The 25,807-nt window shown below is 52.0% G+C and overlaps 1 protein-coding gene across 1 annotated transcript in view; it reads left to right on the top strand.

Annotated features, from left to right (window-relative positions):
- LOC134429522 (nucleotide exchange factor SIL1-like) overlaps nt 1-25,512 on the top strand; it is a 49,935-nt gene extending 24,423 nt beyond the window's left edge. Inside the window, exons 2-4 of the mRNA XM_063176721.1 lie at nt 18,541-18,637; nt 20,854-21,045; nt 25,387-25,512. Of these exons, the coding sequence (XP_063032791.1) occupies nt 18,608-18,637; nt 20,854-21,045; nt 25,387-25,512 (348 nt within the window). The 5' untranslated portion in view covers nt 18,541-18,607. The remainder of the gene's footprint in view (nt 1-18,540; nt 18,638-20,853; nt 21,046-25,386) is intronic.
- The last annotated feature ends 295 nt before the right edge of the window (nt 25,513-25,807 follow it).

Below are 25,807 nucleotides of genomic sequence, written 5' to 3'. Positions count from 1 at the left end.
AGGCATTGGTTGGGGTGGGCAACGGGATTCATGCCTTTTATTAAAGGCCAGGTTCTCTGGTGCACTCAGTTCCTGCATCTTCCTGAGATTTTTTTCCTGGGTCAGGAACACAGCAGTGGAGAAAGCAGAAGCCTGTCCTTTGTGTTCCCTTTGGGATGGCAGTGAGAGTGCCCTGATTGTACATTCAGAGACACCTTCATGGCTTCTCATGCCATGACACCAAAACTAAATGTGCAAGGTGACTTCCTTGAATGACATGTAGTCCATTGAAATATCTAAAGGAAGTGGTCTGGAAATGCTTTCTGAGCCTGCTCCTTGGGATCAGCTGTGAGGGGCTGAGGGCTGGCCTGAGCCCGGTGCTGTGTCCCACTGGGAGCAGCCCCACAGGCTTAAGTGCAGAGCAGGCACTGCCAGAGGCCCTGGAGATCTCACCTGCCCTGCAGCCACCATTGTCAAGGTGCTGTAAACATCAGCTGGTGTTGACTTTCCCCTTGGACCCTTGGGTTTAGTCACTATGGGGAATTTCTTTCCTGAATCCCGTGGTATTTCCCCCTGGCAGCCGTGATAGGAATGTTCGGGGAGTGTGGGGCTTTGGGGGCCGCTGCCCAGGCAGGGGCTGAGCTCGGGGCCCTGTTGGGCCCTGGCCCCCAGCAGCAGCAGCAGCGGCAGCAGCAGCAGCCCCAGGGCCCAAAGCCCCGTGCCCCCTGCCCAGCACAGGCTGCCCTGTCCCCGCAGCTGTCACCCGAGTGGGGCCCAGGGGCCAGTGGCCGCTGGCAGCAGCAGGAATGCGGGCAGGGTGAGGATGCCCTGGCTTGGCTTTTGTCTCTGGAACAATGCGGGCTCAGGGCAGTGCAGAGCAGGCTGGGAAGCAGAGCCCAGGGCCTTTGGAGGCGCCAAGAGTTAAAGATCAGCCCCTGCAGCAGCCCAGATGCAGGTGGCCCAAAAGCCAAGGCTGTGGTAGCCTTGAGAGCGTGCAGGTGGATTTTGCAGGGCTGTGGCCTGCTGGTGGCTCTGGGCCCAGGAGTGCCAGTGGCTGCAGCAGGAAGGGTGGCTGAAGGTTTGCTGGCTGCTTGGATGGCAAGGCTGCAGGGGCCAGTGCTGTGAGAGCCCCCTGTGTGAGAGCTGGTGAGAGCTGAGCTCTCGGGGACAGCGCTGTGCCCCAGGCCAGGAAGAGCAGCAGTGCCCAGTGCCAGAAGTGGTGTCAGTGGGAGCCCCTGTGCACAGGGAGCCCCAGCCCTGGGGTGGCCATGCCAGCACCCCCAGGAACCTCCAGCCCTGGCAACGTGTAAAAAGTGGAACCCACAAGTGTGCAAAGGCTGCCTGTGCCCAAAGGAAAGGCCAAGAGAACTCAGGTTTTAAAATGAAACAGGATTTATTTGCCGAAGTTTGGCAAATCTAGGATTTACAGAACATGTTTCTTTATAACAATCGTTATAACAACATCAACATTAATATGCAGAACATATTTACATGGGATCTGAGGGGCTAACAATCTTCAAAACGTATTTACAGGAAACTACAAACGTAGTGAACGTATTTACAGAAATCTTCAAAACTTTCAAACGTATTTACAACGGCCTGGCATCTGTGCGATCATGTGCATGAGTCCTGGAAGAAAGGAAGCAGAAGAGCTGGGCTCAGCTGGCAGCACTGGGACCAGCAGGGCTGGGAGCTGGGCCCCAGGGGCAGGGCCAGGGCTGGCAGGGCTCGCGAGGCCCCAGGCAAGTGCAGGGCAGGCCGGGGCTGGTGCTTGTGGCAGCACAATCCAGGCCCCCTGCGGGCACCGTGTCCCTGAGCGGAGCCATCCAGCCCAGCCCCAGCCTGGCGTCAGGGGACCCAGTGTGTGTGTGGGCAAGGCGTGGGAAGCATCTGCCTGTCTTACCTGTGGGGCTCCATCTTCATCCAAGGACCATGGGCTCCTCCTCATCCTTCTCGTCAACTTCCATGTCCTCAATGTTGTCCTCGTCATCCACCTCCATCTCCTCGATGGTGTCCTTGTCATCTACTTCCATGTCCTCAACCGGGTTGGACATGGAAGTAGAGGAGGAGTCCACCTCCATCATCTCTTCCTGATCCAGCGCCAGGTCCACTTCCATCTCCTCCACGGTGTCTCTGTCAGTCTGCAAGGGGCAGCACATCTCCCAGTGGGCTTCCTGTCCCACACCATCCATTCCCATATGGCTGCAGCCTGCCCAATCCAGGTGCCCCCTGCCTGGCATGGCACTGTACCTCCATTGGCACAGCAGAGCACATCGTGCTGGGATTGGCGCGCCAGAGCAGGCAGCGGGAAAAGCCCAGGCAGCAGCAGCACCTCAGCGCTGAGGGTCAGAGCGCAGAGCGAGTGGCAACTGACCCTTGGAAGCCAGTGAAGTGTCTGCTGTGCTTGTTTCCAGGTCCTGGATGTTCCACCTGGAACCCTCTGGGAGCTGTGATGTCACTGAAGTTTCAGGGGTGCTGTGCAGTCAGAGATGGGGATGGCAGAATGATGAAATCCTTGAATGGTTTGGCTTGGGAGGAAACCTCAAGATGATCTGGTTCCAAGCTGAACAAAGTCTCAGGTTGCTGCGGCCCCTGTCCCACCTGGCCTTGGATGTTGCTGGGGATGGGACATCCACAGCCTCTCTGCCCTGGTCCCTGTGTCAGGGACAAGCACCCTGAGAGTAAAGAACTTCTTCCCATCATCAAATCTCCTCTACCTCTTGCAGTTTGATCCCATTCCCCCTTGTCCTGTCACTATAGTTCCTGAACAAGAGTCCTCTCCCAGTTCCTTGTGGGTCAGGCTGTTCCTGCAGGGTCACACATGTGGCTGGACCTGCAGACAGGAGAGGGAAGCCAAGTTCCCAGTAAGAGAAAATTGGGAAAGTGACACGAGAGATGAGAGAAGACGGGAAATGTAGAAAAATGCAAGGCATTGGTTGGGGTGGGCAACGGGATTCATGCCTTTTATTAAAGGCCAGGTTCTCTGGTGCACTCAGTTCCTGCATCTTCCTGAGATTTTTTTCCTGGGTCAGGAACACAGCAGTGGAGAAAGCAGAAGCCTGTCCTTTGTGTTCCCTTTGGGATGGCAGTGAGAGTGCCCTGATTGTACATTCAGAGACACCTTCATGGCTTCTCATGCCATGACACCAAAACTAAATGTGCAAGGTGACTTCCTTGAATGACATGTAGTCCTTTGAAATATCTAAAGGAAGTGGTCTGGAAATGCTTTCTGAGCCTGCTCCTTGGGATCAGCTGTGAGGGGCTGAGGGCTGGCCTGAGCCCGGTGCTGTGTCCCACTGGGAGCAGCCCCACAGGCTTAAGTGCAGAGCAGGCACTGCCAGAGGCCCTGGAGATCTCACCTGCCCTGCAGCCACCATTGTCAAGGTGCTGTAAACATCAGCTGGTGTTGACTTTCCCCTTGGACCCTTGGGTTTAGTCACTATGGGGAATTTCTTTCCTGAATCCCGTGGTATTTCCCCCTGGCAGCCGTGATAGGAATGTTCGGGGAGTGTGGGGCTTTGGGGGCCGCTGCCCAGGCAGGGGCTGAGCTCGGGGCCCTGTTGGGCCCTGGCCCCCAGCAGCAGCAGCAGCGGCAGCAGCAGCAGCAGCCCCAGGGCCCAAAGCCCCGTGCCCCCTGCCCAGCACAGGCTGCCCTGTCCCCGCAGCTGTCACCCGAGTGGGGCCCAGGGGCCAGTGGCCGCTGGCAGCAGCAGGAATGCGGGCAGGGTGAGGATGCCCTGGCTTGGCTTTTGTCTCTGGAACAATGCGGGCTCAGGGCAGTGCAGAGCAGGCTGGGAAGCAGAGCCCAGGGCCTTTGGAGGCGCCAAGAGTTAAAGATCAGCCCCTGCAGCAGCCCAGATGCAGGTGGCCCAGTTGCCAAGGCTGTGGTAGCCTTGAGAGCGTGCAGGTGGATTTTGCAGGGCTGTGGCCTGCTGGTGGCTCTGGGCCCAGGAGTCCCTGTGGCTGCAGCAGGAAGGGTGGCTGAAGGTTTGCTGGCTGCTTGGATGGCAAGGCTGCAGGGGCCAGTGCTGTGAGAGCCCCCTGTGTGAGAGCTGGTGAGAGCTGAGCTCTCGGGGACAGCGCTGTGCCCCAGGCCAGGAAGAGCAGCAGTGCCCAGTGCCAGAAGTGGTGTCAGTGGGAGCCCCTGTGCACAGGGAGCCCCAGCCCTGGGGTGGCCATGCCAGCACCCCCAGGAACCTCCAGCCCTGGCAACGTGTAAAAAGTGGAACCCACAAGTGTGCAAAGGCTGCCTGTGCCCAAAGGAAAGGCCAAGAGAACTCAGGTTTTAAAATGAAACAGGATTTATTTGCCGAAGTTTGGCAAATCTAGGATTTACAGAACATGTTTCTTTATAACAATCGTTATAACAACATCAACATTAATATGCAGAACATATTTACATGGGATCTGAGGGGCTAACAATCTTCAAAACGTATTTACAGGAAACTACAAATGTAGTGAACGTATTTACAGAAATCTTCAAAACTTTCAAACGTATTTACAACGGCCTGGCATCTGTGCGATCATGTGCATGAGTCCTGGAAGAAAGGAAGCAGAAGAGCTGGGCTCAGCTGGCAGCACTGGGACCAGCAGGGCTGGGAGCTGGGCCCCAGGGGCAGGGCCAGGGCTGGCAGGGCTCGCGAGGCCCCAGGCAAGTGCAGGGCAGGCCGGGGCTGGTGCTTGTGGCAGCACAATCCAGGCCCCCTGCGGGCACCGTGTCCCTGAGCGGAGCCATCCAGCCCAGCCCCAGCCTGGCGTCAGGGGACCCAGTGTGTGTGTGGGCAAGGCGTGGGAAGCATCTGCCTGTCTTACCTGTGGGGCTCCATCTTCATCCAAGGACCATGGGCTCCTCCTCATCCTTCTCGTCAACTTCCATGTCCTCGATGTTGTCCTCGTCATCCACCTCCATCTCCTCGATGGTGTCCTTGTCATCTACTTCCATGTCCTCAACCGGGTTGGACATGGAAGTAGAGGAGGAGTCCACCTCCATCATCTCTTCCTGATCCAGCGCCAGGTCCACTTCCATCTCCTCCACGGTGTCTCTGTCAGTCTGCAAGGGGCAGCACAATCTCCTAGTGGGCTTCCTGTCCCACACCATCCATTCCCATATGGCTGCAGCCTGCCCAATCCAGGTGCCCCCTTCCTGGCATGGCACTGTACCTCCATTGGCACAGCAGAGCACATCGTGCTGGGATTGGCGCGCCAGAGCAGGCAGCGGGAAAAGCCCAGGCAGCAGCAGCACCTCAGCGCTGAGGGTCAGAGCGCAGAGCGAGTGGCAACTGACCCTTGGAAGCCAGTGAAGTGTCTGCTGTGCTTGTTTCCAGGTCCTGGATGTTCCACCTGGAACCCTCTGGGAGCTGTGATGTCACTGAAGTTTCAGGGCTGCTGTGCAGTCAGAGATGGGGATGGCAGAATGATGAAATCCTTGAATGGTTTGGCTTGGGAGGAAACCTCAAGATGATCTGGTTCCAAGCTGAGCAACGTCTCAGGTTGCTGCGGCCCCTGTCCCACCTGGCCTTGGATGTTGCTGGGGATGGGACATCCACAGCCTCTCTGCCCTGGTCCCTGTGTCAGGGACAAGCACCCTGAGAGTAAAGAACTTCTTCCCATCATCAAATCTCCTCTACCTCTTGCAGTTTGATCCCATTCCCCCTTGTCCTGTCACTATAGTTCCTGAACAAGAGTCCTCTCCCAGTTCCTTGTGGGTCAGGCTGTTCCTGCAGGGTCACACATGTGGCTGGACCTGCAGACAGGAGAGGGAAGCCAAGTTCCCAGTAAGAGAAAATTGGGAAAGTGACACGAGAGATGAGAGAAGACGGGAAATGTAGAAAAATGCAAGGCATTGGTTGGGGTGGGCAACGGGATTCATGCCTTTTATTAAAGGCCAGGTTCTCTGGTGCACTCAGTTCCTGCATCTTCCTGAGATTTTTTTCCTGGGTCAGGAACACAGCAGTGGAGAAAGCAGAAGCCTGTCCTTTGTGTTCCCTTTGGGATGGCAGTGAGAGTGCCCTGATTGTACATTCAGAGACACCTTCATGGCTTCTCATGCCATGACACCAAAACTAAATGTGCAAGGTAACTTCCTTGAATGACATGTAGTCCATTGAAATATCTAAAGGAAGTGGTCTGGAAATGCTTTCTGAGCCTGCTCCTTGGGATCAGCTGTGAGGGGCTGAGGGCTGGCCTGAGCCCGGTGCTGTGTCCCACTGGGAGCAGCCCCACAGGCTCACGTGCAGAGCAGGCACTGCCAGAGGCGTTGGAGATCTCACCTGCCCTGCAGCCACCATTGTCAAGGTGCCGTAAACATCAGCTGGTGTTGACTTTCCCCTTGGACCCTTGGGTTTAGTCACTATGGGGAATTTCTTTCCTGAATCCCGTGGTATTTCCCCCTGGCAGCCGTGATAGGAATGTTCGGGGAGTGTGGGGCTTTGGGGGCCGCTGCCCAGGCAGGGGCTGAGCTCGGGGCCCTGTTGGGCCCATGGCCCCCAGCAGCAGCAGCAGCAGCAGCAGCCCCAGGGCCCAAAGCCCCGTGCCCCCTGCCCAGCACAGGCTGCCCTGTCCCCGCAGCTGTCACCCGAGTGGGGCCCAGGGGCCAGTGGCCGCTGGCAGCAGCAGGAATGCGGGCAGGGTGAGGATGCCCTGGCTTGGCTTTTGTCTCTGGAACAATGCGGGCTCAGGGCAGTGCAGAGCAGGCTGGGAAGCAGAGCCCAGGGCCTTTGGAGGCGCCAAGAGTTAAAGATCAGCCCCTGCAGCAGCCCAGATGCAGGTGGCCCAGTTGCCAAGGCTGTGGTAGCCTTGAGAGCGTGCAGGTGGATTTTGCAGGGCTGTGGCCTGCTGGTGGCTCTGGGCCCAGGAGTCCCTGTGGCTGCAGCAGGAAGGGTGGCTGAAGGTTTGCTGGCTGCTTGGATGGCAAGGCTGCAGGGGCCAGTGCTGGGAGAGCCCCCTGTGTGAGAGCTGGTGAGAGCTGAGCTCTCGGGGACAGCGCTGTGCCCCAGGCCAGGAAGAGCAGCAGTGCCCAGTGCCAGAAGTGGTGTCAGTGGGAGCCCCTGTGCACAGGGACCCCCAGCCCCGGGGTGGCCATGCCAGCACCCCCAGGAACCTCCAGCCCTGGCAACGTGTAAAAAGTGGAACCCACAAGTGTGCAAAGGCTGCCTGTGCCCAAAGGAAAGGCCAAGAGAACTCAGGTTTTAAAATGAAACAGGATTTATTTGCCGAAGTTTGGCAAATCAAGGATTTACAGAACATGTTTCTTTATAACAATCGTTATAACAACATCAACATTAATATGCAGAACATATTTACATGGGATCTGAGGGGCTAACAATCTTCAAAACGTATTTACAGGAAACTACAAACGTAGTGAACGTATTTACAGAAATCTTCAAAACTTTCAAACGTATTTACAACGGCCTGGCATCTGTGCGATCATGTGCATGAGTCCTGGAAGAAAGGAAGCAGAAGAGCTGGGCTCAGCTGGCAGCACTGGGACCAGCAGGGCTGGGAGCTGGGCCCCAGGGGCAGGGCCAGGGCTGGCAGGGCTCGCGAGGCCCCAGGCAAGTGCAGGGCAGGCCGGGGCTGGTGCTTGTGGCAGCACAATCCAGGCCCCCTGCGGGCACCGTGTCCCTGAGCGGAGCCATCCAGCCCAGCCCCAGCCTGGCGTCAGGGGACCCAGTGTGTGTGTGGGCAGGGCGTGGGAAGCATCTGCCTCTCTTACCTATGGGGCTGCATCTTTATCCAAGGACCATGGGCTCCTCCTCATCCTTCTCGTCAACTTCCATGTCCTCGATGTTGTCCTCGTCATCCACCTCCATCTCCTCGATGGTGTCCTTGTCATCTACTTCCATGTCCTCAACCGGGTTGGACATGGAAGTAGAGGAGGAGTCCACCTCCATCATCTCTTCCTGATCCAGCGCCAGGTCCACTTCCATCTCCTCCACGGTGTCTCTGTCAGTCTGCAAGGGGCAGCACATCTCCCAGTGGGCTTCCTGTCCCACACCATCCATTCCCATATGGCTGCAGCCTGCCCAATCCAGGTGCCCCCTGCCTGGCATGGCACTGTACCTCCATTGGCACAGCAGAGCACATCGTGCTGGGATTGGCGCGCCAGAGCAGGCAGCGGGAAAAGCCCAGGCAGCAGCAGCACCTCAGCGCTGAGGGTCAGAGCGCAGAGCGAGTGGCAACTGACCCTTGGAAGCCAGTGAAGTGTCTGCTGTGCTTGTTTCCAGGTCCTGGATGTTCCACCTGGAACCCTCTGGGAGCTGTGATGTCACTGAAGTTTCAGGGCTGCTGTGCAGTCAGAGATGGGGATGGCAGAATGATGAAATCCTTGAATGGTTTGGCTTGGGAGGAAACCTCAAGATGATCTGGTTCCAAGCTGAGCAACGTCTCAGGTTGCTGCGGCCCCTGTCCCACCTGGCCTTGGATGTTGCTGGGGATGGGGCATCCACAGCCTCTCTGCCCTGGTCCCTGTGTCAGGGACAAGCACCCTGAGAGTAAAGAACTTCCCATCATCAAATCTGATCCACTTCCTTCAGTTTGATCCCCTTCCTCCATGTCCTCTCACTGCATATCCTGACAAAGGGTCCTCTCCCACTTCCCTGTGTGTCAGGCTGTTCCTGCGGCGTTACGCATGTAGCTCTACTTGCAGACAGGAGAGTAGCCACGTACCCAGTCAGAGAAAACGGGGAAAGTGGCTTGAGAACTGAGCGAAGACGGAAAAAGTAGAGACATGCAAGCATTGGTTTGGGTTGCATTGGCTGTGGGATTCATGCCTTTCATTGGAGGCCACGTTCCCTCGTGCACTCAGTTCTTGTGTTGCAGCCTGTCCACAGCCAGCCTGGGTGAGGGACCTGCACTCCCAGAGCTAGGAGCATGCTTGCTTAAACTGCTTGTTAACGAGGTGAGTGTGGGATTTTTTTGGAACTCTAACCACTGTGGATTGCAATTAAGCGGGTCCAGGGAGGGAGACCAAAATGGGGCTGGGCAGACAATATGGGGGTGAACAGTGCAGGATTATTACAGTAAGCCAGAATCAAATGGATACAAGAGGGTTGGAACATTCTGAGGGAGTACATATAAGGAATATGCAGCAGTTGAACTGGGTGATACGGACAAAACGTGCTGCGTCAACATGAGCCTGCAAATGCCCATTGACGAGACCATTGCATTCAGAGCGGTGTCTCTCTTTTCCCTTGGTCACTTTGCCCTGAGGCATTACAGTTCCAATGGTAGGTCCCTGGGCCCTCACATCCCCCCCTTTTTGTTATCTAGAAAGAAGGCTTCTGCCATAGAGTTTTGCAGGCATTTAGCAAAAAAGGATAATATAACCAACACAATGAATACAAAAAACAAAGCCCACACAACAGTCTTAACTAACAATGAAAGCCAGCCTCGCAAACCCCTGTGTTTGGAAAGTCCAGTGAACCAGTCGTTGTTGCCTTCTATCTGGATCTTGTTTCCTTGATTTTTAGCAGCTGGATGCCCTGGTATACTGACTCCCCATGTGACAACAGGTAGAAAAAACACATGCCTTGTAGTGCCTGACAGGCGCCTTGTAGTGCCTGACAGGCATGGCCATGGACAAGAAATTGTGGCTTGTCTGGGGAAGCGCCCAGCTGAAGGCATGCGGCTCAGTGAGGAGCATCCAGATTCCAGCTGCAGCAGCAACCAACGGCAGCATCCTCTGACGTTAGCTGATTTAGTATCTGGAGGCATGGGTGTCCTAAAAGTAAACAGATAAAGTGAGTAGAAGATGAATCTTAATTTGTGGTCCCACTAAACTTTCTCTTCTGTACGCCAAGGGTGTGAACACAGCTTATTAGAAGAATCATGTATCAATGCTACAACATAATTTTTACAAATGTTAAGACATAGATCCTGGTTAGTGGTGTCTGAGCTATCTTGGTCTTGGTGTGTGTGGTCAATGCTGCTTAGGAGATCTTCTTCTGTCCTTCTCCTTCTTCTTTTCCAGGCTGCTGCTCTCTCTCTAAGGCTTCAATTCTGTTCTTCTGATGGTGGCTCGGGTGTTTGCCTCACCATTCCCAGAAAGAGTTTTTATGTATTTTGCTGGGATCGATCTTAGGAGTGTTGCTGTAAAGACAAGGGCATCTTTTCTTTCCCAAGTAATTAATGGGAAGGTGCCTACAATTTGTTTAGATTCGGGGTCTTTGCTCAACACAGGTTGCTGGTATTGTAATTGGGCTGCAGTTGAATTTGTAAAATTCCTGATGACTGGGGGAGTTGGCTCCATAAATGGGTTGTCCAGAAAGTTGAATACGTAAAAGGCCTTGGCCAGTCTGTCAGTGGAAGATAATATCTGGATTACCCCTCTCAGTTGATCAAGGATCCTTTTGATGGATCAGTGGGCCCTCTCGGCTATGGACTGTCCTATGGCGGAGTTTGGTATGCCTGTGACATGTTTTATACACCAGTGGTCAGAAGCTTGTTGGAATCAGTGTAAGGTATAAGCAAGAGCACTATCAGTTTTAATTTCCTGTGGAATTGCTAAGGTGGAAAAAACTAAAAAGTAATGTTTTATAGCATCTTCTGATTTTTCAACAGCATGGGCAGAGGCAAGAACTGCACTGTAAAAGGTGTTGATTGAGACGTGGATGTATTTTAGTCTGGCGAAAGGGGCTTAGTGTGTGATGTCTGATTGCCAGATGTGGAGACTCTCTAGTCCTCTTAGACTGACTTCAGCCATGACAGAAGCAAGGGCATGCTCCTGACAGTTTGGACAGGTGGCTACAATGGACCTTGCCTGGTCTCAGGTAATTTTTAACATCCTGAGCAGCGCAGGAATGTTTTGATGGTAGAATTGATGGCTGATCGTAATATGTGTAAAAAAGATCTAAGGCGTATTGCAGTGGTTCATATGTTTGAAGTAGGCAGTTGAGGTGCTCTGGAGTGAGAAGTAAGTAAATATTCACAAGGTCTATTCCTGCAAGGGAGCACAGACGCTCTCTAGGTTTCCTGCAATAGTTCTGCAATAACTCTCTGTTGGGTTGTTATCGTTTTAGTAGGTTGGTGTGCTCTGAAAACGCATTCAGTTTCTATGTGGGGATCTGAGAAAGCTGAATCCCACTGAAACAATAATGCATGGAATTTTGGACTTACACCAAGGATTGCCAGGGAGAAAGGAAAATTAGGGTGGTATCTGTGTGCCTGTTTAGTTTGAATCACCCAGGATACCTTTTGTACAGTTGCTTCTGCCTCTGTGTCAGTGATCACAGGAATCGAGTCCTTCACTGCCTTTAAGAAGCAGCAGGAACAGTGGCGTGAGATCTTTTGTGGTGGATCCCAGCAGTGAACGTACCCAACTGATGCTTCCACTAAGTGTTTGGAGTTCTGGCAGAGTCTTTGGGTTCTCTTGATGTGCAGTGTTTGTGGTGTGATGGTTCTCTCTGGAGGTTTTAGGCCGAGACACTTCCAAGGGACTGTCCTTTGAACTTTATCTGCTGCAATCTTAAAACCTTTCTCCTGTACCACAGTGATGACATCTTGTACTGCAACATCCAAAATGAATTGAGCTTCTGCACAAACGACTGTATCGTCCATGTAATGAAAAATTATAGCATTAGGCTGTCTTTTCCAGCTGAGCAAGAGAATTTGGGCTCCAAGGCATTGACCAGTATTTGACTTCTTCTTCATTCTTTGAGGCAATACGGTCCACTGGTACCTCTGTAAAAGGTGCTTGTCAATTTACGGATGGAAAAGGCGAACAAGGGGCTTTCATTGGGGTGCAAGGGGATGTCAAAAAAGCAGTCATTTAGATGTATAACAACCATCTGCCAAACTCGCGGTAACATGGAGGCTGAGGGCAGGCCAGTCACAAGGGCACCCATGTCCTCAATGACCTCGTTCATTTTCCTGAGGTCCTGCAGTAGCTGTCTCTGGTCTTTGCCTGGCTTTCGTATGTCAAGCAAAGATGCACTGCAGGGGCTAGTAGATGGTACAATGTGGCCCACAGACAGCTGCTCCTGCACATGGGACTGCAGGGCCTTTAACTTTCTGCCTGGGAGGGGCCACTGATCCACCCATATGGGGTTGTTGAACTTCCAGGTTGACTGAAGTGTGGCACACTACTCAGTGGCCCTGTCTAGAAATCCTGATGTGTTGATAGGATCTCTAGCCTTGTCCCTCATTGGGACAAGAGGTCTCTTCCCCAAAGTGTTATTGGTGCCCGGGTGACGAATGATCTTACTGTAGCAACTGTGCCCTCAAGACCTTCCATGCAGAGTGTACCTTGACTCCAGAAGCTGGTAGTGGCTCCCCTGGTAGCTAATATTTGCCCCAGCAGCTGGGTCCAGGAGCCATTATTTTAGCCAATCAGAGCAGGAAATTATGGTGGTGTCAGCTCCTGTATCTAATAATCCTGAAAGACATCTCTTTCTCGCTTTAAATGATGAAGCACACTTTAGAACGGGTCTATTTCTGCATGTTGTCTGTGCCCACATCACCATTGGATCAGCTGGTGTGTTGATCATGTAAACTAGGAGGTTGGCTCTGGCTATAACTGTTCCTTTTGGAATGAAAAGGGGAGAGTCTAAGTATAGAGCCTGGACAGTTATCTCCTGCAAAGATGTCAAGGCGAGTACCTCAGGTAGTAGAGTGAGTGTCTCCATCCCTCCCTGCTGTTGGTTTAAATCAAAATGTTTTTGGGCCACCCTTCAGGCCTGTATTTGCCTGTTGGTATATGGTGAACATAAATACCGTGGATTGGAATAGAAAAGGCGTTTACCAGCTGCCTTTCGGTTCTATGGCGGAGCTGTCTTCTGTCGAGTTTTCCGCAGTGATCGAGCTGTCCCGCTGGGTCTGAGAAGGTCGCTGTGATGGTTCTCCACGGTGTTGGGGAGGGTAGGGCAGAACGGCCTTGCATTTGGTGTCATTGCGGGGGGCCTTTCTGTGTCCGTGTGGGGTTTCCCGTAAGCCACCGGTATTGCTGGTGTTGGAAAGCATGTGAACGAGGCGGGCAGTGAGGACAGTGGCTGTGACACCTTGAAGGTCCCAGGTAATAGTCTGTATTTTTACAATTCTATTGAGAATGCCTCATCTCCCCAGATTTAAAGCAAGATCCTTTTTCGTGTGTATGCCAGGGAATAACCTGGGAGGCTACTAGCACCTCTACTACACCATGACAGGAAGCATTATCTCGGCTAGCATCACAGTATAAGGATGCCCTAATGGTGCCTGCCTCGACCATTTGTGCAATGGTAGGCTTTCTGTAGAGGGGTAGAGAAGGTAAAATGTCTTTAAAGGTGTTGTTAGCAGTTGTTTCAGCAAGTTTAGTAAGCAGTACCTTCCTGGCTTTTGGATGTTCACCTTTCTTCTCTATTGCTTGTGTAAGGTGATCAATAAATTTTAGAAGGGATTTCCCAGCTCCCTGCAGGTCTCTTCTAACTGAGCTCAGGGAAGGTCTATTGAATTAGGTTTAGTGAAATCTTCCTCACTGGCTAGATGGTCTAGTGTTAGGTGGGCCCGCATGTCTTCTCTAGCATAGTCTTTTAATAGTTGTTGTAGTAGTTTTTTCCCCATTCCTTCCCACAGAATAATTTCAGTGGGAGAAAGTAGGTTGCGCATAAAATGGCACAAATTGTGGGGCACCAACACTTGTATTGGATAGATTTTATTTAACAAATGATTAATATAGGGCAAGCCCCTCCCATGGTCTTGCGCTGCTTTATAAATGTCTTTCATCTGCTATGTATGAGAGCTTCCAATTGGGGCTTTGGCCCCCTCTGCTACTGCACCGGTGCTTCTTGTATTTTAGCTACCAATTCCCAGTCCCCCTCTACCGCCAGCTTCCACATCCTCATCCAAGAATCCTCAGGCTCATGCTGAATGTGGGATGAACCTTCCCTCTCCTCTCCAGAAGAGGCAACTTGGTCTCTGGCAGAGGAGCGGGGCCTTGGGGTGACTGGCCAGGCCCGGTGGTGTGGGCCTTTGGTAGCCAAGATGGCGGCCTTCCAGTTACCGCCCCTCACACTTCCGGCTCCGACAGTGTGGAATCTGCAAGGGGCTGAGTTGGAGGGGGTAGGGCAGCGGGATTAGGCAAGGAAGCGCTGGATCCCAATGCAGAGGTGGTACCTGACACAGGGGTGAGATCCAACACATGGGGAAGATTTAATGAGAGATCTGGGGGTGGGAGGGAGTTTGACATTGACAACCCCCTCCAGAGGAGGGACTCCATTTTGTGAGCTCTCTGAGGGGGATCCAGGGAGGAGAGGTACTGGAGAATAAGTTAGAGTAGAATCCAGGCTGGTATGATCAGTAAAGACCTGGGCAGGGGGTAGAGAAGGTGGGGAGATGTCAGACAGCAGGTGGCTTGTCTGTGCTTTACAGCAGTTTCTGTCTCTCATCCTAATGGTGTCAGTGGGTTCAGGAATGCTGGGGGCAGAACAGAAAGTCTGGGTTGAATATTAGAACTTTGAACCCTTGAGAAAACTCCATAACACATGTGAAAAATTGTGGAAAAAGTTGCGACTCTTATCATTCCTGAATTTGCAAAAGATAGTCTTTCCCTAACTCAGTCCCAAAATGCTACATGATGAACTGAATCAATAGAAGTGTCTGGGAACTCCGTAAACAGCCAATGAACAAACGACTTCACACTTCCCTTAGTAAAAGTCTTCCATTCTGAAAAGAGAACCTCCCTAACTCGAACATATATGTCCCTCTCATCTTTGGATAATTTGTTACCCAGAGCTGCCCCTGATGTAAAGGGTGGCCCACCCACAGGACTAAAAGATGACCCAAGGATCCTGCACTGCTGGTGGCTGGTCCCCAGCTCACTGCTCTGGTGGCTCTGGATGCAGGTGTTTCAAAATATCCCGTGGGCTTTGTCCATCGAGTCGGCCCTCTTGCTACTGGAGGGTAGCCTTCAGCAAGCCCTGATAAAATTCAGGTCTCACTCCAGGGCGCAGGCTGACCCAAGGCCTCTTCTGTCCCGTGACTGTGGAACAGTCAAATTGTCACTGGAATCGCTCTCAGGAATTCTCAAAGAAGGTCCCTGTTTGGGCACCCCTTGTGGCATGTCCACAGCCAGCCTCTGTGAGAGACATGCACTCCCAGAGCTGGTAGCAGGCTTGCTTGAATGGATGATGGATGAGGCAAGAGAGGAGCGTTTTTGTGGAACTCCAAACAGAGTGGTTTGTGCGGGAGAGGGTCCAGGGAGAGAGACAAAATGAGGCTGGGCACACAAGGTTTTATATGGGGGGAAAAAAGGACCATGTATGCAGTAACTTAGGACCAATAGAGGATAAGAAAGGGGAGAACACGTAGGGGAGTACATATAAGGAAAGAAAAAACTTCATGAAATCATGAAAATTACCTGAATCCCCATGACCCAACAAAAGCGAATGGGCAAGATCATTGCTTTAGAGGGGTGCCGCAACTTACTTAAGTTTGTCATAGTACTAATGACGTATTAGAGTTGCAGTGGTAGGCGCCTGGACCTCCAAAAACTACTGCTTCCTGAGACTTCATTTGTGACTTCATTGAGGAGCTCAGCAGTGCTGAAAGCAGAAGCCTGTCATTTGTGTTCCCTTTAGGATGGCAGTGGAAGTGTCCTGAGTGCACATTCAGAGGCACCTTCATGGCTTCTCATGCCATGACACCAAAACTAACTGTGCAAGGTGGCTTCCTTGAATGACATTTAGTCCCTTGAAATATCTACAGGAAGTGGTCTGGAAATGCTTTCTGAGCCTGCTCCTTGGGATCAGCTGTGAGGGGCTGAGGGCTGGCCTGAGCCCGGTGCTGTGTCCCACTGGGAGCAGCCCCACAGCCTCACGTGCAGAGCAGGCACTGCCAGACGCCCTGGAGATCTCACCTGCCCTGCAGCCACCTTTGTAAAGGTGAGTAAACATCAGCTGGTGCTGACTTTCCCCTTGGACCCTTTGGTTTAGTCACTATGGGGAATTTCTTTCCTGAATCCCGTGGTATTTCCCCCTGGCGGGTGTGATGGGGATGCTTAGGGAGTGTGGGGCTTTAGACTGTAGCTGCCCGGGCAGGGACTGAGCTCGGGGCCCTGTTGGGCCCATGGCCCCCAGCTGCAGCAGCAGCAGCCCCAGGGCCCAAAGCCCCGTGCTCCTGCCCAGCACAGGTTGCCCTGTCCCTGCAGCTGTCACCCGAGTGGGGCCCAGGGGCCAGTGGCCGCTGGCAGCAGCAGGAATGCGGGCAGGGTGAGGATGCCCTGGCTTGGTTTTTGTCTCTGGAACAATGCGGGCTCAGGGCAGTGCAGAGCAGGCTGGGAAGCAGAGCCCAGGGCCTATGCAGGCACCACGGCCTAAAGATCAGCCCCTGAAGCAGCCCAGATGCAGGTGGCCCAAAAGCCAAGGCTGTGGTGGCCTTGAGAGCGTGCAGGTGGATTTTGCAGGGCTGTGGCCAGCTGGTGGCTCTGGGCCCAGGAGTGCCTGTGGCTGCAGCAGGAAGGGTGGCTGAAGGTTTGCTGGCTGCTTGGATGGCAAGGCTGCAGGGGCCAGTGCTGTGAGAGCCCCCTGTGTGAGAGCTGGTGAGAGCTGAGCTCTTGGGGACAGCGCTGTGCCCCAGGCCTGGAAGAGCAGCAGTGCCCAGTGCCAGAAGTGGTGTCAGTGGGAGCCCCTGTGCACTGGGACCCCCAGCCCTGGGGTGGCCATGCCAGCACCCCCAGGGACCTCCAGCCCCAGGAACGCGGAACAAGTGGGGAACCCACAAGTGTGCAAAGGCTGCCTGTGCCCAGAGGAATGACCAACAGAAGTCAGGTTTTAAAAAGAATCAGTATTTATTTACCAAATATCGGCAAATCTAGGATTTAGAGAATATGTATCATTATAACAATCGTTATAACAACAACAACAAAAACGTACAGAACATATTGACATGGTATCCGATGGGCTAACAATCTTCAAAACGTATTTACAAAAAACTTCCAACGTAGTAAACATATTTACAAGAAACTTCTAAATTTCAAACGTATTTACAAAGGTGTGATATCTGTGCCGTGATGTGCTTGAGTCCTGAAAGAAAGGAAGCAGAAGAGCTGGACTCAGATGGCAGCACTGGGACCAGCAGGGCTGGGAGCTGGGCCCCAGGGGCAGGGCCAGGGCTGGCAGGGCTCGCGAGGCCCCAGGCAAGTGCAGGGCAGGCCGGGGCTGGTGCTTGTGGCAGCACAATCCAGGCCCCCTGCGGGCACCGTGTCCCTGAGCGGAGCCATCCAGCCCAGCCCCAGCCTGGCGTCAGGGGACCCAGTGTGTGTGTGGGCAGGGCGTGGGAAGCATCTGCCTGTCTTACCTATGGGGCTGCATCTTTATCATGGGCTCCTCCTCATCCTTCTCGTCCACTTCCATCTCCTCGGTGTCATCCTCCTCATCAACCTCCATCTCCTCAATGGTCTCCTCCTCGCCTACTTCCATGTCCTCAACAGGGGACGACATGCAAGTAGATGAGGAGTCCACCTCCATCATTTCATCCTCATCCAGGCCAAGGTCCACATCCATCTCCTCCACAATATCTCTGGCAGTCTGCAAGGGCCAGCACAATCTCCCAGTGGGCATCCTGTCCCACACCATCCATTCCCACATGGCTGCAGCCTGCCCAAGCCGGGTGCCCGCTGCCTGGCATGGCACTGTACCTCCATGGGCACAGCAGTGCACATCGTGCTGGGATTGGCACGCCAGAGCAGGCGGCAGGAAAAGCCCAGGCAGCAGCAGCAGCTCTGTGCTGAGGGTCAGAGCGCAGAGCGAGTGGCAACTGACCCTTGGAAGCCAGTGAAGTGTCTGCTGTGCTTGTTTCCAGGTCCTGGATGTTCCACCTGGAACCCTCTGGGAGATGTGATGTCACTGAAGTTTCGGGGCCGCTGCTCAGTGGGAGATGGCAATGGCAGAATGATCCAATCCTTGAATGGTTTGGCTTGGATGGGACCCTAAAGATGATGTGGTTCCAAGCTGAGCAAGCTCCGAGCAGAGCAGTTTGCTGCGGCCCCTGTCCCACCTGGCCTTGGATGTTGCTGGGGATGGGGCATCCACAGCCTCTCTGCACTGGTCCCTGTGTCAGAGACAAGCACCCTGAGAGTAAAGAACTTCTTCCCATCATCAAATCTCTTCCACCTCTTGCAGTTTGATCCCATTCCTCCTTGTCCCGTCACTAAAGTTCCTGACCAGGGGTCCTCTCCCACTTCTCTGTAGTCCCTTCCCTCATTGGAAATTTGCTGAGGTCTCCTGTGACTCTCTGTACAATGTTCATAAGCTGAAATCTGCAAGTTGAAGCTTGTAGGCCCTCTGCAGTTATATAGTGGCGCTGGGGTGGTTCCTCAATTGCAACACGAAATTCTGAGGTATCAATTCATCAGCTGTTTTTATTGTGGTGGGATCTGAGAATTTGGGTCAGCAGAGCCCTATATTGTCAGGGGGAGGTGTCTGTGAGCCTGACACAGAACCCAGCACTCAGACTAATCTTTTCTTGAGTATGGTAGGTTTTTTCATTCCTTTCCTCCTGCCCTTAGCCATTGCTAGAATGTCACAGTGAAAATAGAATTGAGGCCGTTTTTCACTCATTACATGTTCTTGTTTGTTTTGTTTCTTCTGCAAGGCTGGGCAAGGTTGATCTCGATGCAAATTCATTCACATCTGAGGAGCTTAAAAAGGCCTTGGCTAAAATGAAGGAAAGTGAGAAGGCAGAAAGGAAGGTGAGTTTCCCATTTCTAAAGCAATGCACATTGCAGGGATCTGAAAACACCCTGTTACACTCTGCTGAAACACAATGGTTAAAATGATTGCTTGGAAAACACTGTGCAAACTAATTTTGTGGTGAATATGGACCTGAAATACCTTTATTAACCTGTTAGTGATATTGTTCCCTGACTTTTCTGTATGACTCGAAGATTCTGTGAGTGGTTTGGGTTGAGTAGGACCTTAAAGCTGATCCAGTCCCACCCCTGCCATGGGCAGGGACACCTTCCACTATCTCAGGTTGCTCCAAGCCCCATTCAAGCTGGCCTTCGACATTTCCAGGGATCCAGGGGCAGCCACAGCTGCTCTGAACAATGTAATTTATCTGTTTCACTGCAGCTCAATCCACAAAAATGTCTGCAGACCCCAAAGGGAACTGGATTGCAGCTGACGGTATTTACAGAGGGTATTTCCCTTTACTCTCCTTGCTCTGGGTTTCCAACCTTGTGCTCTGGATAGCAAAACCCAAGTGGCCATGGTGAAGCAGGGGCTGACGTTTCCTTACACAAGCTCCAAGTTGTCCATTTAGTTACAAAACAACCCACAACCCGAAGTAAATAGGTGGGAAGATGTGTGACTCATCAGGTACATCAGAGCCTCTTTCCCTTTTCCCCCTCAGCAGTATTTCTTTAACCCTCACTCCTCCTGCTGCCTTGGTCTTGGCTCACTCAAACAAAAACTGAAAGAAGAGTCAAGGCTCTAAAGTTCTGGTGTCACAGAAAGGCTTTTTCTTCCCTTATGTCGCAGCACAGCATGATTTCATTTGCTGGAGATTATTTCCATAGCAGCATTGCTGATTGATTGCAGGACTGCTGAAAAGGGCTGCTGGAAATGAGGATCATTGAAATGCAAAAATTAGTGATACTCTATTAGGTGAAAATGAACCATATTTTAAAACCCCTTGTTAGAATAGCTTTTGTCCCAGCAACTGGGTTAAAGCAGCTACATCTAATGGACCTAAAGTATTCCATTTGCAGTCACTCCTGCAGAGAGCAAATCCATCCCTGAAGGCTCAGTGTCAGAGGAAATGGAGTTACACCGAGCCTCTCTGTGCTCCGGCAGAGGCAGCTTGGGGAGGGATGGGTTGGGCGTGGTACCTCTGGTAATTTATCATTCCATTGACACAGCTTTCACATCCATTGCTCACTTGGTTTTCCTCCAGCCCTCTCTGATCCTTCACGGGGAGCAGGACAGTGCAAACCCTCCAGCTGAGGCTCATTCCGCATACAAACACATCTTGGCATTTGTGACAAATGCCTTCCAAAAGGGGCTTTCTGCCTTTCTCCTGTCCTTGGGGCAGCCCAGCTCCAGCATGGCCTGTCTGCTGCTTCTGTCCCCTGCAGCAGCAGGCTCTGTTCCCAGTGCCACCAGTGCTGATTTTCCTGCACCTCTGGGGCTCTCTGAGATCTCTGACAGAGCCTTTCCTCCTCACCACATGTTTTGTGTCAGCTCTCTGTTCAGGGCAGCCCTTGGGGTGCTGTTACTGCGAGGGAGATGAGCTCAGGACAGGCTGTGTGCTGGCCAAGCCCCATGGCACAGCACGTCAGCTGCCCCCAGCTTATCACTGCTCCTTCTGCCTCCCTTTCTGACAGCTTCTGTCCTCACACCTCTCCCTAGGAGATAGACCCTTCCCGGAATTTGCTCAATGCTTGGAAAGGCAAAAGCATCTTTGTCTGTATCTGAGAAGTCGTTGGAGTCACTGTGCACTTTGGGCTGGATGGGACCTCTGGAGCTCTCCAGCCTCATGTCCAGTTCTAGAGAGGTTCAGCTGTAAGATCAGGGAGGTGCCTCAGGGCTTTTTGCAGCCAGGTTTTGAGAAGATCCACTTGCAGGCAAGCAGAGAACAGCAGTACTGCTGCCTGTGCGCTTGATGTTGAATTGGATGGAAATGGGATGTAGAAATAGTGCACAAATGCTGTAGAGATGTAGAAGTGGTGCACAGAGCTCTACTGTTCACTCATATTGTGGGTATATCACAGCTAACTGGGTTCCTGGGCTTCTCAGAAGGACCCTGCCCCTGCACCTCTGATGTAGAGCAATAAATCCATTGGCACAGACAGCCAGGTTCCCTTTGTGAATTTTGGGGCTGGCATTCCTTTCTGTGTCTGTCTTGTCTCTCTTCATCTCCTGTCTTGTTATCTCACATCTGATTTTTCCTCCTTTTGTTTCCAAGGCCCGAGAGGAAGAGGTGAGGAAGAAGTTCCGGCCCATAGAGCAGCTGAAGGAGGAGTTTGAAAAGCTGAACATGAAGATAGAAACAGATTATGAAATTATGGTTAAATTAATCAGCAAATTCAACAGCTCTGCCTCCACGCTGGATGAGAAAGTCACGGCGCTTTATGATCTCGAATATTATGTTCACCAGGTAACAAGAATGCCTCAGTAACTACCGTGTAAAATCCAGGGGATACGGTGTCATAACGGGGCTTTATTTTTCTTATCTGTATCAGGTAATACAAATTGCTTAATTACCATAATCCTGGGACAATAACAGACAGCAGAGGACTAGTGCAGGCTTATTTTATATCCAGGTTGGAATTAATCATCGCTTGTGCCAGGAGCCAGCAGTATCCTGGTGGTTGCCTGATTTGTTGTCTGTTCTCAGGCTGGTTTTCTTATCCTCTCTTTTTCCTTTTTTATCTCCTTAATGTTACAAAATGGGGTTTTAGCTGCCATTTTTGGGTAAGTAGAGTGGTGGTTGCTCAGAAAATAATTATTTTCTCTCTGCTTCCATGGAAAGCTGCCGTGGTTGATGGTAGGTGCCTTTATATCAGTTCACAGAGAACATCTTTGTACCAGGAAAGGTGACAGCCACCCAAACCCCTCTATTTTGTCTTGGTGTGAGTAAGCAGTAGCAAGCAGAGCCTCGCTGTGCTAATTAGCTCTTTGTGAGGGTGAACATATTTCCTGGCATCTCACTTCCTCAGGTTTGTGCTCACACTTTTCCCCCCTCTCTCTGATCTCTCTTGCTCTGCTTTCAGCTCACACATTCCTACCTCCCCTTGGATGCAGCTGCAGGCACAGAGCTCTGCTCCCCTGGGCTTGGTGCCTGCCTTGGTGCCACCCCTGGGAGGGTGTCTGGGCATCCAGCCTCTGCTCTGCTGTGTGGGAAGGGACTTGGCTTCTCCCTCCCCAGGGACTGGGGAGAGTCTGGAGTGCACTGGGAGAGTTTCCAATGGCACTTTGTCATTTCAGAGGGTGAATAGAACAATTCTTGGGAGGTGCCAGTGCAAGCCCTTTCACTGGAACAGCACTTGTTGAACCAAATGTGGTATTTGGAGGCAGGTAGCTGAAGTGTTGCTGCTGTGAGAGAGAGAGTCCATGTGCCAGCTGATACAAGTGTTATTTCCAGGGCTCTTTGTCTTGAATTTCCACTCTGAATTGTCATTGTGGGCATGCAGAGGCTTCCTTGCTGTTTGTTCTCCCTGCTTTTGTGTCACTGACGGCATCTGTGTGACTCAGAGAATAACTGTGAACAATGGGCACCCAAAGAGCTTCATATTTGTACTCAGGGCTAATCTTGCCTGATTAAGGGTGCCAGAGCATCAGGCCATTGTGCTAAAAAGCAACGCCCAAATGCCCTGGCATGCCTTGAATTCCAGCATAGCGATCTGGACTATTCCAGCAGAAAATCCCTGCAGCACAGGATGGGGCAAACAATTTCAGAATGGCAGAGGAGCAGGGACTGGAGCATCAAAGGGAAGCACATGCAGCATCAAAGGGGTCAGAGAGGGGGAATGGCAGGAGGCTGGCAGGAGCACAGGGGCTCCTTTGTGCGCCGATCACAGCGCTGCTCTGTGCCTGTGCTGTCAGGGCAGATGGCTGGGCAGCACCTTCTCGTCAGGCAGGAAGCTGATAAGAAATATGACCTGTCTCTAAGCCAGCATGGCTTTTCCTCCTCTTTCTTCTTCCAGTCAGTTGAATGCGTCCAGAGCATTATCTCTGCTTGGGACTGACTTTAGCAGCAGTGGCTTAATGTAATTACTGAACAGCAGCCAAAGGACGCTGGTGCCACATAACCCTGGAAGGGCTGAACTGCCAGGACTCCTCTGCAGCGAGTCACAGCCCGGCTGTGGGAGCAGGGGATCCTTGCAGGTGTGGGTGGCCAAGGACTTGTGTAGGGCCACTTTGCAAGTCCCACCTTCCCCAGCCTCCATCAGAGCAGTACCATGCCGTGCCGTGGCTTTTCAGAACTGTTCAGCTCCCGGCCATCCTGCTGCTGTCTCCGGGACACGGGATGCCCTGTGGAGTGGAAAATGCCATGCCCTGGAGGGCGTGCAAGCAAAGGCTGCTCCCTGCTCTGTGCCATGGTCACCCTGGAGCAGTGGGTGCGGGGCAGCTCGTGCCTCGGAGCGTGCCGTGGGAGCCATGGCTGGTGCCCAGCCCGGGGAGATGCTCTCTCCTGCCTTTGAAGAGTCAGCCCAAGGGCTCTCTCTGCCTTTGCTCAGCTTTTGGTTGCCAGCTCTGGTTTGCTTCTCCTCAGCCACGATTCAGCTTGGCATGTTCGGGAGCCTGTCTTGGAGAAGGAGTAGGAAGGTTTGGCTTGCTGGGTTATCTGTAATGCATAAAACCCAAATGCAAATGTGAAGAGGGCAGAGCGTAACTCATAAACAGCATTCAAGGTGCTTGCACAGCAGTGTGTGGAGCCAAGACCCGTTCTCAGGCATTGCAGGCTCTTTCTCTCAATTTTTTACTCTGCTTATCTTCCCCTCTCCTCTGCTCTGACATGCTACACCATCTCTCTCTGCTAATTTCCTCTCCATCGTGTGCAGTTGACATGCTGCTTTCCCTCGCTCTTGTTTTCTAACATTTTCTCTCTCACCTTCCCTCCCTATTTTCTTTCTCCTCCAATTCAAACCTGCTCCCTGAATAACTGCTGTCATATTTGCTCTTCTCCCATCCCTCCCCTCGCCTGCTTTGCCTGTGTACTTTACTCAAGAGCTCTTTTGATCTTTGGTTTTTCTTCTGTGCTGATTTCAGTGGACTGAAGTGAGGTAGAAGCTGCTGCCTTGCAGCATACACTGCTCCCCAGAGAGGTTAATACCTTCAAGTTGTTAAGTTTGAGGATTTTGTTAGTTTTAGAACTGGAGCTCTCACAACAGACTCTGGTTAAAAAAGATAAACACATCTTCAGAATAAGCTTTATAGCACAACAGCACAATTTACATTCTGCTTTGTGGTGTCTCACTGACGCTGGGGCAGCACAAAGGACTCTGGTGCTGCTGAGGTTACAGCAGGGGATGGTTTTACCACTCCAGCTGCTGGATGCAAATTGTCCATATATTCCCTCTCATGCAGAAGTCAATGTCTGATTCCAGCACTAAACCAGTTTTTACAGAGGCTGAGTAATAAAAGGACCCACTGGCAGCTGAAATTGGGTTGCTGCATAGATTTCTTTGTAGATAAAGATGGGTCTGCAGAAAAGTGAGAGCTCTGGCAGGCCTGGTTTATAGGGACAGTTAAAAGAACAGCATCTGAAAGGATACAAAAGCTGCTGCAAATCCTGAATCAGCCCCATGAAGGTACATGGTTGAGATAAATATAACACTGAGCATGAAATCATTGACTAGAAGAGGGTCCCACATGCCCTGCATGGCTTGTGGTCCTGTTCCACCTCATCAGGTGGTCGGCTTGCCCTGCTGATAACTCATTTTTATATTCTGTTTCCATCAGCCAACAATTGCTGTTGTGTCCCTGTCTTTCAGAGAGATATGTCAAATTTCTAAACCTGATTTTTCTGTGCAGGCAGAAACTGATTTTTCTGTGCAGGCAGTTCTGAGCATTCATCAGATCCTCTTTTAAACTGAAAAAAAAAAAAAATCATCGAATACCAAAATGCATTGATTTGACTTTGGACTGAATTTTGTACTTGAAGTAGTTTGTGCTGTTTCTCTAAATTTTGTCTGTGAGCACTCAGAGCCTTTTCTGATCTCCTCTCCAAGAGCAGATGCCCGCTGGGACTGTGCCTGGCTAGCCCCTGATCCACTTAGAGCCAGAGGCTGATGAATTCCCACTAATGTGCAAACTTTTCCCTACTGGCAGTTAATCCATTATTGTTTGCTTAGAAAAGTCATTGTGGGGCTGCTCCCTGGGGAAGCTCCTGGATGACCCCTCCAAGCTGGGACTGGCTTTTTCCTTCCTTGTCCATGGGAAGTTGTTGATGGAACTCATGGAGAACTCCCAGAACTGCCCATGCTACTCGCTCCCATGCCCCCTTTGCACCCTGTTGGTGCTGACAGGCTCCTAAACATCCCTGACTCCTGGTGCTACAATTACAGCATCAATTAATTAACTTCATTCGCAAAACATGCAATTCCCTGGATCCCTAGTAAAGGCTTGCTCAGGGGAGAGCAAAGAGCTGGAGTTTTTTGACATCAGCAGATATATTGAGTTTTGACACCACCTGATTTGCCAAAATACATGTCAAGAGCAGTTTTGATAGCTGTAATCAAAGTATTTGAGTTTCCAGTGATGCCTTCTGAGTGTGACAATGTCCTCCCACAAGGACACTGTGCCTGGGCAGCTGTGACATCTCTGCTCGTGGGCAGGGCTGTGCTAAGCTCAGCCACAGCCATTCCCTCGGAATTTTTAATTCCTTGTAAAACTCCCTGCTGGTCAGAGCAGGAGGGAAGGGATGCTGTGGGTGTGAAGGGAGGTGTTCTCCAGGGGCTGGGGCTTTGTGCTGATGGAAGCTGCTCTCTCCCAGGTGGACAATGCCAAGGATTTCCTGTCCATGGGTAGGCTCCGGCTGGTGATCGAGGGGCTGAACAGCAGCGAGGCCTTGCTGAAGGAACACGCTGCCTTTGTCCTGGGAGCTGCCCTGTCCAGGTGAGACCTGCCCTCACCTGTGCTCTGTGCCTCTCTCCACCTCCCTCGGTTTATTTCTGATAGCAGAGACCAAAAGCTGTGTTGTGACACACCACAAAACTGTCTTGTCCCCTTCCTCGCCCTTGCAACATCTGTTTCCCCTTCTCCTCAGTGTGTCCTTATCTTGCTCATTGGACACATCCAGAAGTAATGTGGTGTCAAATCTATGATTGGTTCTTGGTTTCCCTGGGCTCCCTGTTTCTGCAAAGTCCAAGGAAGGAGTAATTCTCCATCTGTCCCACTGACAGCTCTCTCTGGGG

This window comes from Melospiza melodia, chromosome 26 (assembly GCF_035770615.1).
Source record: "Melospiza melodia melodia isolate bMelMel2 chromosome 26, bMelMel2.pri, whole genome shotgun sequence".
NCBI lineage: Eukaryota > Metazoa > Chordata > Aves > Passeriformes > Passerellidae > Melospiza > Melospiza melodia.
This window is presented reverse-complemented; position numbering and strand designations above follow the sequence as displayed.